This window comes from Penaeus vannamei, chromosome 38 (assembly GCF_042767895.1).
Source record: "Penaeus vannamei isolate JL-2024 chromosome 38, ASM4276789v1, whole genome shotgun sequence".
NCBI classification, from domain to species: domain Eukaryota; kingdom Metazoa; phylum Arthropoda; class Malacostraca; order Decapoda; family Penaeidae; genus Penaeus; species Penaeus vannamei.
This window is the reverse complement of record NC_091586.1, coordinates 26,732,202-26,742,815: the sequence shown is the minus strand read 5'-3', so window position 1 is coordinate 26,742,815 and position 10,614 is coordinate 26,732,202. Positions and strand designations below refer to the sequence as shown.

Genomic DNA, 10,614 nt, shown 5'->3' with positions numbered 1-10,614 from the left:
TTTGTCTCTCTCTCTCTTTTTTTACACCATCTCTCTTTTATCTTCCCTCGCTCTTTGTCTCTCTCTCTCTTTTTTACGCCATCTCTCTTTTATCTTCCCTCGCTCTTTGTCTCTCTCTCTCTCTTTTTTACACCATCTCTGTTTTATCTTCCCTCGCTCTCTGTCTCTCTCTCTTTTTTACACCATCTCTGTTTTATCTTCCCTCGCTCTCTGTCTCTCTCTCTTTTTTACACCATCTCTCTTTTATCTTCCCTCGCTCTTTGTCTCTCTCTCTCTTTTTTACACCATCTCTGTTTTATCTTCCCTCGCTCTTTGTCTCTCTCTCTCTCTTTTTACACCATCTCTCTTTTATCTTCCCTCGCTCTTTGTCTCTCTCTCTTTTTTTTACACCATCTCTCTTTTATCTTCCCTCGCTCTTTGTCTCTCTTTTTTTTTTACACCATCTCTGTTTTATCTTCCGTCGCTCTTTGTCTCTCTCTCTCTCTTTTTTTTACACCATCTCTCTTTTATCTTCCCCTGCGCTACCTACCTCTTTCTGAAGGCAGGACACTCGGAGAAAATCCTCCACTATTTTGAGGAACTTGAAGCCGGGTAATGACGAGTGTTCGGAGACTAGAAGAAAGAATGTTTTTTCACTATAATGGATGTGTGTGCTGTTTGGTGCGCCGGTGGGTGAGTGGGGAGGGGAGGAGGGGGGAGGGAGGGGAGGGGGGAGGGTTGCGTGTGTGGTTGTGGGGGAGGGGGGAAGGGGGGAGTGTTACGTGTGTGTGTGTGAGTGAGTTGTGGAGGGGAGTGTTATGTGTGTGTGTGTGTGTGAGTTGTGGGTGAGTGGGGAGGGGAGGGGGAGGGGAGGGAGGGAGGGGTTGCGTGTGGGGGGAGGGGGGAGGGGGGAGTGTTGCGTGTGTGGGGGAGGGGAGGGGGGAGTGTTATGTGTGTGTGAGTTGGGGGGAGGGGGAGGGGGGAGTGTTGCGTGTGTGTGTGTGTGTGTGTGTGAGTGGGGAGGGGGAGTGTGTGTGTGTGTGTGTGTGAGTGGGGAGGGGAGGGGGGGTGTTGCATGTGTGTGTGTGTGTGTGTGTGTGTGTGTGTGTGTGTGTGTGTGTGTTTCTGTGTGTGTGTGCGCGTTAGGTGGAAATTAGACACAGGGAGGGAGACAAGAAAATGACAACCCGGACAAACACACGCATACACGCACATGCACACACACACAAATACGCACTCACACACGCAACCCCATCCCTCCACCTCTCCCCCTTCCCTCACCCCATCCCTCCATCTCACCCACCCCCATTCCTCCATCCCTCCACCCCCAACCCACCCCCCACCCCTCATTTAAAGAGATTACAGCAGGTAACTCTTGGCCGAGTCCCTGATGGCCGAACCACTATCTTGGGCGCCTGTGAACCGCTCTCGAACCGGTGTTTTGCATGCATTAGCCTCTCCTCTCCGACGGCGGGGACACGAGCCTCTCTCTCTCTCTCTCTCTCTCTCTCTCTCTCTCTCTCTCTCTCTCCCTCTCTCTTGACCGACGGGGCCGACGGAGAGGGGGGTGGTATGCTGGATATTTGAGGGTGGGGTGGGGTGGGGGGGTGATGTATGTATATATATATATATGTATATATATATATATATATATATATATATATATATATATATATATATATATTTCTTTTTTTTTTTTTTTTTGAGTATGGGGTTGGGGTGGGGGTGATGGGGGGAGGATGTATATATATATAGATTTTTTTCTTTTCTTTTTTTTCGTCTTTTTTAAAATAATTTTGGGGGTGATTTTTATGGTTCTTAGTTTGTATTTTGTTATTATTATCGTTGTTGTTATTATCATTATTACTTGATTGTCGATGTTATTCTTATTCTTATCATTACTCTTTCTTTTAAGAACTAATATATTCTTATTATTTTTGTTTTGTTTTTTATTCATTTTTTTTTCTATGTGAATAAATTTTTCTTGATAATTTTATTATTATCATTATTATTATTTGGTTTAGTAGAGAGAGAGAGAGAGAGAGAGAGAGAGAGAGAGAGAGAGAGAGAGAGAGAGAGAGAGAGAGAGAGAGAGAGAGAGAGAGACAGACAGACAGACAGAGACAGAAATAGAGAGAGAGAGAGAGAGAGAGAGAGAGAGAAAGAGAAAGAGAGAGAGAGAATAAGAGACAGACAGAATGAGAGAGAGAGAGAACCGTAATGGCATGTTGCTGCTGCCAATGGTAAAGTCGATAAAGACGAATTTAAAGACAAACTCAATTATATAATCGCCCTTAACGTGAACAAACAACTTTGCAAAGTTTCATCGCTCCCGTTGGAGTTAATTCAGCCTTGTTTGTGAACTTTGTTAAAACTTTACTCATGGAATTGATACGGATTCTTGTACTTTATACATACATATATATATATATATATATATATATATATATATATATATATATATATATATATATATATATATATATATATATGTATGTATGTATGTATATAACACACACACACACACACACACACACACACACACACACACACGAGAGAGAGAGAGAGAGAGACAGAGAGAGAGAGAGACAGACAGAGAGAGAGAGAGAAAGAGCGAGAGAGAGAGAGAGAGAGACAGAGAGAGAGAGAGAGAGAGAGAGAGAGAGAGAGAGAGAGAGAGAGAGAGAGAGAGAGAAAGAGCGAGAGAGAAAGAGAGAGAGAGAGAGAGAGAGAGAGAGAGAGAGAGAGAGAGAGAGAGAGAGAGAGAGAGAGAGAGAGAGAGAGAGAGAGAGAGAGAGAGAGAGAGAGATGGATATGGGTAGTTAGCTAGACAAATGAACACAAAGATATACCAGTAGATAGATACATGTCCAAACCATAATACATAATTACCTTCTTATCACAATCACACTTATCATCAATTTTTTACCATTCCTATCAACACCATTATCGTCATTATGCCTATTACCATTACCTATTATCATTCTCCTATTATTTTCCCCATAAAAAAAACATTAACTCCCTTTTATACTTTCCAACTCACTACCTGCTTTTGTTTTTACTTTTTCTTTTCTTTTATAATCATTAAAAGAATATGTTTATTTCTTGTCTTCGCCTGAGCAGCCATTAAGGGTGATTTTCTTTTGTTGGAAGTGGTGTTTCTAGCCTCTGTCTTTAAATATTTTTAAGGATGATATATTTTTTTGTTTTTTTTGTTTTTTATGTTTTTTTTTCTAGTGTCGCTATTGCCTCTTTGTTTATTGTTGTTGTACCTTTTTTATTTATTTTTTATTTTTTGGTATTTATGTTGTTTATTATTTTTTTTTTCTGTTATCTGTTTCTATCTAAAAAATAGTAATAAAAAAAAATCTACAGAATTCGTCGGAGGGAAAAGAAAAATTTAATTGTTGATTTAGAAGATAGAGAGAGAGAGAGAGAGAGAGAGAGAGAGAGAGAGAGAGAGAGAGAGAGAGAGAGAGAGAGAGAGAGAGAGAGAGAGAGAGAGACAGACAGACAGACAGAGACAGAGACAGAGAGAGAGAATGAAGACAGACCCACACTCCGCCTCCCTCACAGTAGACGCAGAAGGAGGAGAAGGAGGAGGAGGAGGAGGAGGAGAGGAGGAGAACCACATGGAAATGAGAGTAATGAAGGATTGTAGGAGGCGGGGAAATGAGGGGTTGAGGGTGTTAGTATTCCCCCCTCCCCCCCTTCCCCTCATCCTTCTTTTTCTCCAACTTCTTCTTCTTTTTCTTCTTCTCCTTCTACTACTACTACTACTTATTATCATTATCATTATTCTCCTTCTTCTCCTCCTCCTTCTTTTTCTTCTTCATCGTCTCCTTCTCCTTCTCCTCCTCTTCCCCCCTCCCCTCCCTCTCCCTTCCCCCTCCTCCACCCCCTCCCCCCTCCCACCCTCCTTCCTCCCTCCACCCCTCCCTCCTCCCTCCTCCTCCCACCCCTTCCTCCCTCCTCCCCCCCTCCCTCCCACCCCTTCCCCCCTCCTCCCCTCCCGCCCCCTTCCCCCCACAAGCGAGAAAAGGAAAAGAAGTTGATGGCAAAAGTTGCAGCGCGGGCAGAGACAAGCGCCGTGTCATTTCAACACATTAGGTCTTTCTCATTGTCGTCGTTAATTTGCTCCCTGCAGAAGGAAGGAGGAAGAAGGAGGAAGGAGGGAGGAGGAGGTGGAGGAAGGAGGGAGGGAGGAGGAGATGGAGGATGGGGGAAGAGGGAGGAAGGAGCTGGAGGGAAGGGGGAAGAGGGAGGGAGGGGGGATGAGGGAAGAGGGAGGGAGTAGGAGGAGGGAGTAGGAGAAGGAGGGGGGAGGAGGGAAGGAAGGATGAGGGAGGAGGGGGAAGAGGGGGAGGTGGAGGGAGGAAGGAGGGAGGAGGAGAAGGAGTAGGAGGAGGAGGAGGAGAAGGAAGGAGGGAGTAGGAGGAGGAGGAGAAGGAGACGGAGGAAGGGAGTAGGAGAAGGAGGAGGAGGAGGGGAAGGAGGAGGAGGAGGAGGAGGAGGAGGAGAAGCCTCTGTTGTCAAGATGCGAAGCTATTTGCAAGTTGCAGGATGGGTTCGAACGCCTCCTTTGGCCTCCAGGTCCTCTCACCTTCCAATCATTTAGTTTTCTTCTCTCTTCTTCTTTTTACTTCCTTTCTCTCTTCGTTCTTCGTTTTCTCTATCTCTCTTCTCCTTCATTCGTCGTTCTTTCTGTCTCTCTCCTTATTATTCCTTCTCCCCTCTCCTTCCTTCTTCAAAATTCTTTTTATCCCTCGGTTCCTCTTCCCTTCTTTCTCTCTCTACATCCCTCCTCATTTTTCTTTTTCTTTCTCTATCCCTCCACTCCTCTTCCTTCTACCTCTCTCTCTCTCTCCCTCTTCTCTCCTTCCACCTCCTTCCTCCCTCTCCCCCTCTCCCTATCCTTCCACCTCTCTCTCTCCCTCTCCCCTTCTTCCTCGTCCCTCTCTGTCCCTCTCTCCTTCTCCCCCCTCTCTCCCTCTTCTCTCCTTCCTCCCTCTCACCCTCTCCCCTCCTCCCTCTCCCTCTCCCCTCCTTCCTCCTCCCTCTCCCCCTTCCCCCCTTCTCCTCTCTTCTAAAAAGCAAGCAAAACTTGTCCGATAATTTGCAAGAAACCAAATAACTCCATCTTTGTCCTCCCCGACGTCTTCCTAGTTGCTTCCTTCGGCCACCAGAGGGCAGTGGCGGCGGGGGACGAAGGAGGATCCGACACTTTTAATGTATTTCGGTTATTTTTATTTTTGTTTATTTATTTATTATGTTTTCATTTGGTTTCTTTTTTTACCGTTTGGTCTTGATTATTATTGTTATTTTTCTGATTATGTTTGTTATTGTTGTTATCTTTCTTTTATTATTGTTATTACTATTGTATTTATTGTCATTACTATTGCTATTACTTTAATTATTACTGTTACTATTGTTGTTATCGTTCACCCTCCCCCCACCTCGTCGTCCCCCAACACCCCGCGCGATTTCAAACGCTACGACCAAACGCGCCGAGACAAAAACCAAAACCAAAAAAAAAAATTGATAACGAATCCCCTTAGCCAATACACAGGGGGTTCTCTTCGTTACCGGTTCTGTGTGTTTTTGTTGTTTGTTTGTTTTTGTTAATTGGTTAGTTCATAGGCGTTGTGATCCGTTGCGTGGGCGTGCGTGGGCGTGGAGAAATGGGCGTTATTGTTCTTTTTGGGGCACGGGCGGCGGGATGGGCGGCGAGTGACGGAAAGCGCTGGCAGAGCTTTGTGTTTTAATTCGAGGTGTTTTTAATTATCATCTTATAATGCGTCGTATATATATCTGACAACAGACACATCCGGGAATCCATATTATCATTATTTTTATAGCAAATCCACATACAAAATACCCACCCATTTTTTTTATTATCATTATTATTATTAACCTTAATGAAAAATACCCGTTTTCAAATAACCAAGAAGGTAAAAAATAATAACCACCTACCGATTTCTTAAAAACTAATATCTACACACACACACTGAGAAATAAATGAATAAATAAATCTACCTATAATAATATATAATAAAGATAATAAATGAATGAAATAAGATAACATCCTCCACACACGCAAAAATAGATAAATAAATAAACTTATATATGATCATAGATAAAAATCATAATATTAATAGATAAGTAAAATTATCTAAATATATTTCTCTGTCAATATCTATTTATCTTTCTATTCTTCTCTCTCTTTCTGTTTCTCTATCAATATCTCTCTCTATCTATCTATCCTTCTCTCTCTTTCTGTCTCTTTATCAATATCTTTTTCTATCTATCTATCCTCCTCTCTCTTTCTGTTTCTCTCTCTATCCATATCTCTCTCTCTTTCTGTTTCTCTCTCTATCCATCTCTCTCTCTGTCTGTCTCACTATCTTTCTATCTATTTACATACTTCCCCCTAAATCGCACCCACTAACGCCCCTTTCCCCTCTCTCCCCTCGACCCACAGGCGCTTCGGAACCAAGTGCTCGGGCTGCCTGCAGGGCATCTCCCCGCAGGACCTGGTGCGGAAGGCCCGAGACCGCGTCTTCCACCTCAAGTGCTTCACGTGCTGCGTCTGCCGCAAGCAACTGTCCACCGGCGAGGAGCTGTACGTGCTTGAGGAAAACAAATTCGTTTGCAAACAAGACTACATGAGCGGGAAACTGACAGGTGAGGAGAGTTTGGCTACCGGTTTTAGTTAAAGGGGTTCTTGCGACGGGAATATGGCGGCGGGTGGGTATTTATTTTCCAGAGGAAGGGGGACGGGGTTTTGTAATTTTTAAGTGTGTGAAATTTTTAGGTGTGGGTCTAAGTGGCTGGGGGAGATTATGCACTTTTTTTTTTTACGCCGCTTGATTTACGGCGGGATAATTCTTAGCCGGAAAGATATCATTATCTGGGGCATATATTATCTTCAGTAAGAGGGAGAGAGGATCGGCGCGTGTGACATATTTACCGGAGAATTGAAATTTTCCGGCGGGAAGCCTTGTTTGGAGAGAAAATAGGAGAAAGGGATTTTTTTTTTAAAGGAGGAAGTGTTTAAAGAAAAACAGAATAAATCGTAAATCAAAGAAAAGAAAATAGGAGTAATATAAGAAGAAAAGAGAGTAAAAGTAAAGAACAAAACGTAAATCAAAGAACATTTTTTAAAAGTAAAATAAAAAGAAAACAGAGAGAGAAAAACAAAACAAAACCGTAAATCAAAGAATTAAAAAAAAGCAAAATAAAAAGAAAACAGAGAGAGAAAAAAGTAAAAAAGAAAAACGGAATTCCCGATTAAATTTTTTTCCCGCCTTTTTTTTTCCCGCCAAAAGTCGACCCCTACGTCATGTCCGACGACGAGGAAGAAATCGAATCCATGGACACAGGCGACACTTCACTCACTTCTCCGGGCTCCGACAACACCACACTTCACGCCCCCAACACGCCCGCGACCCCCGCCACGCCCTCAGCGCCGCCCACCACAGATCTCGAGAAGGCATCGAGTGTGAATTCGCGAGACGAAGCCGAAGACGAAGACGAGGTGCTCGAGGGCGAGAATAAGGACGACGACAGACGGGTGAGTCGCGCAGCCGCCATCTTGGATTTGTTTCTTCGAGGTTGTGAATTTATATCAATTAAATTATGATTTTGGTTGTTATTCTCCTGTGCTTCTTCATCTTCAAGTTTGTGAATTTATATAAATTAAACTATGATTTTGGTCGTTATTCTCCTGTGCCTTTTTAAGGTTGTGAATTTATATTAATTAAGCCTTGATTTTGGTTGTGATTCTCTTGTACTTCTTCAAGGTTGTGAATTTATATCAATTAAATTATGATTTTTGTTGTGATTCTCCTGGGCTTCTTCGAGGTTGTGAATTTATATTAATTAAGCTTTAATTTTTGTTGTAATTCTCTTGTACTTCTTCAAGGTTGTGAATTTATATTGGTTAAGCTATGTTGTGATTTTCCTGTGGTTCAATCATGGTTATTATGTTATTATTACCGTTAGCATGATGATTATTATCAACAATCCCCACCTCTCCCTTCCCCCCACCCTTATCCCTACCCCAACCACCCCTTTATCCACCCCCACCCCACCTCCTTCACCCCCTTACAACCCCTTACCTCCATTCCTACCTCTACCTCCTCCACCCCCTTCCACCTCCTTCACCCCCAACCTTTACCCCACCCCCCTCCCTACCACCTCCTTCACCCCAGCACCTCCCTCACCCCCCTCCCTACAACCTCCTTCACCCCCCTCCCCACCCCCTCCCTACAACCTCCTTCACCCCACCCTCTCAATGCCCTCTCCCTCCCCCCTCTCTCTTACCCTCTCCCTCAACCCCCTCCCCCCTCTTTACCCCTCCTCCCTTAACCCCCTCCCCACCCCCCCTACCATCCCCTCCACCTTCACCCTCATTTACCCTCCTCCCTACAACCCCCTCCCCCATCCCCCCTACCATCCCCTCCCCAACCCCCCAACCCCCCCCAACCCCCACCAAAATACCACACTAAAACCACCCCCTTTCTCTCCCCTCTCTTTTTCTCCTCCCTCCCCCCTGCCCCCTCCAACAGTCCGGCGAGGAGGAGAAGGGCGCCAACAAGCGACGAGGTCCTCGCACGACCATCAAAGCCAAGCAACTGGAGATCCTCAAGAACGCCTTCAACAAGACACCGAAACCGACGCGTCACATCCGGGAACAGCTGGCCAAGGAGACGGGGTTGCCAATGCGTGTTATACAGGTAAGGTGGCTTGGAATTTTTCGGAATTTTGGTTTTTTTTTTTTTTTTTTCTCTTCTTAATTTTTTTTTTTTGATAGATGTGTTTTTGACGAAGATTTGGGTTGGGTTTTCTCTTTTTTTTTATTTTTTTTGATACATGTATTTCTGGTTTTCTCTTTTTTATATAGATTTATATCTGATGAAGATATAATCGAAACCGGTTAAATACATCTATTGTATTGTGAAGATATTCGGTCTCATTCATACCTTTCCACAATTTTTTTTTTTTTGGGGGGGGTGGGGGTGGGGGTGGGGGTAAAAAGACGTGAATTTTCGGAATTGGATTGGGTTGTTCTCTTTTTATTGGGGGGGATGGGGGGATTGTGTGGGGGGTGGGGGTGGGTCGTTGATTTTTGTATTTGTTTTATTATGTTATCATTTTTTTGTTTTTATTCTCGTTTAGGGAAATAAGATGGTTGTATTTTGTTGTTAGATTAAGTCGTATATGTATATATATACGTATATACACTTCTGTTGAATTTTTTGGTTCGTATCATCATTATCATTACATTTAGAATTCTCTTTGTATTACAATTATTACGTTTTTTCCCTATTATGTAATTCCATTCCCTCTTCTATTCTCGATTTTATTTTTTTTTTTTGGGGGGGGGGGAGGGGGAGACTTAAAAGAATTCCTTCTTGCTTAATCGCCAATTAAGATTTAACCAGTTAATTGGAACTAAATTTTAATGGTTTCTCTCCCGATGCAGTTACGACAATATTTATAAATCTTGCCTTTAAAAAATATATATATCTTATATTTCCCTTGCTTTCATTCCTTTCTTTCTCATAATTAGCATAAAAATATCTTTCTTATATTCCAGTTGATTATATTTCTTTTCCTATTTGACAGAAAAATATTTTTTTTATATTTCAGTCTATTTTCATTTCTTTTCCTATTTGGCAGAAAATTATTTCTTATATTTCACTTTATTTCATTTCTTTCTTTCTCATGTTCTCAATTTTAGCAGAAAAATATCTTATATTTCAGTCTATTTTTATTTCTTTTCCTATTTGGCAGAAAATTATTTCTTATATATTTCACTTTATTCCATCCCTTTCTTTCTCATATTAGCATAAAAAATATCTCTCTTATATTTCATTTGACTATTTCTTATCCTATAATAATATATGTAATATATTATTATTATTAATTATTATTATTATATATTATATTATTATTAATATATTAAATGTAATAGGGCAAGCTATAAAGAAAAATTGTTGATTCACTCAACATGCAAACCAATCAAGACACTTTCTTTCTCGCTCTAAATATATATATATCGGTAAATCAGTCACACTATTTTTTTTTTTTTTTTTTTTTTTGACCCATATCTGTGTGTCTTCTTTTTTTTGTTTTTTGTTTTTCCTTGATTTAATTCCCTTTTTATGCTTCGAAACACGACCGTGAAATGCCGGCTTCATGCTTTCCTTCACGGCCTCCTGCTCGCGGCTATGATACACGTACAGGGGGAGAGGAAGGGAGAGAGGGAGAGAGGGAGAGAGAAAGGGAGACGGAGGGAGGGAGGGAGAGAGAAAGGGAGACGGAGGAAGGGAGAGAGGGAGAGAGGGAGACGGAGGGAGGATGGGAGGGAGAGGGAGAGAAAGAGAGACGGAAGGATGGAGGAAGGGAGGGAAAGAGAAAGAGTTAAGAGAGGGAGGGAGGGAGGGAAAGAGATAGGGTTAGGAGAGGCAGGGAGGGAAGGAGGGAAAGAGAGAGGGTGGGGGAGAAGGAAATGAGAGAGGGAAGAAGGGAAGGGGAGAGAGAGAGACAGGCAGCGAGACAGACAGAGAGAGAGAACGTCCGAAAGACGAGACGAAAACAAAACGAGAAAAGATCTCTCTCTCCCTCTCT

The 10,614-nt window shown here is 42.7% G+C and overlaps 1 protein-coding gene across 1 annotated transcript in view; it reads left to right on the top strand.

The window, feature by feature from the left end:
* The window catches only part of Lim1 (LIM homeobox 1), an 87,253-nt gene that overhangs the window by 28,041 nt on the left and 48,598 nt on the right, over positions 1–10,614 (top strand). Inside the window, exons 2-4 of the mRNA XM_070115966.1 lie at positions 6,461–6,663; positions 7,308–7,552; positions 8,550–8,717. Of these exons, the coding sequence (XP_069972067.1) occupies positions 6,461–6,663; positions 7,308–7,552; positions 8,550–8,717 (616 nt within the window). The remainder of the gene's footprint in view (positions 1–6,460; positions 6,664–7,307; positions 7,553–8,549; positions 8,718–10,614) is intronic.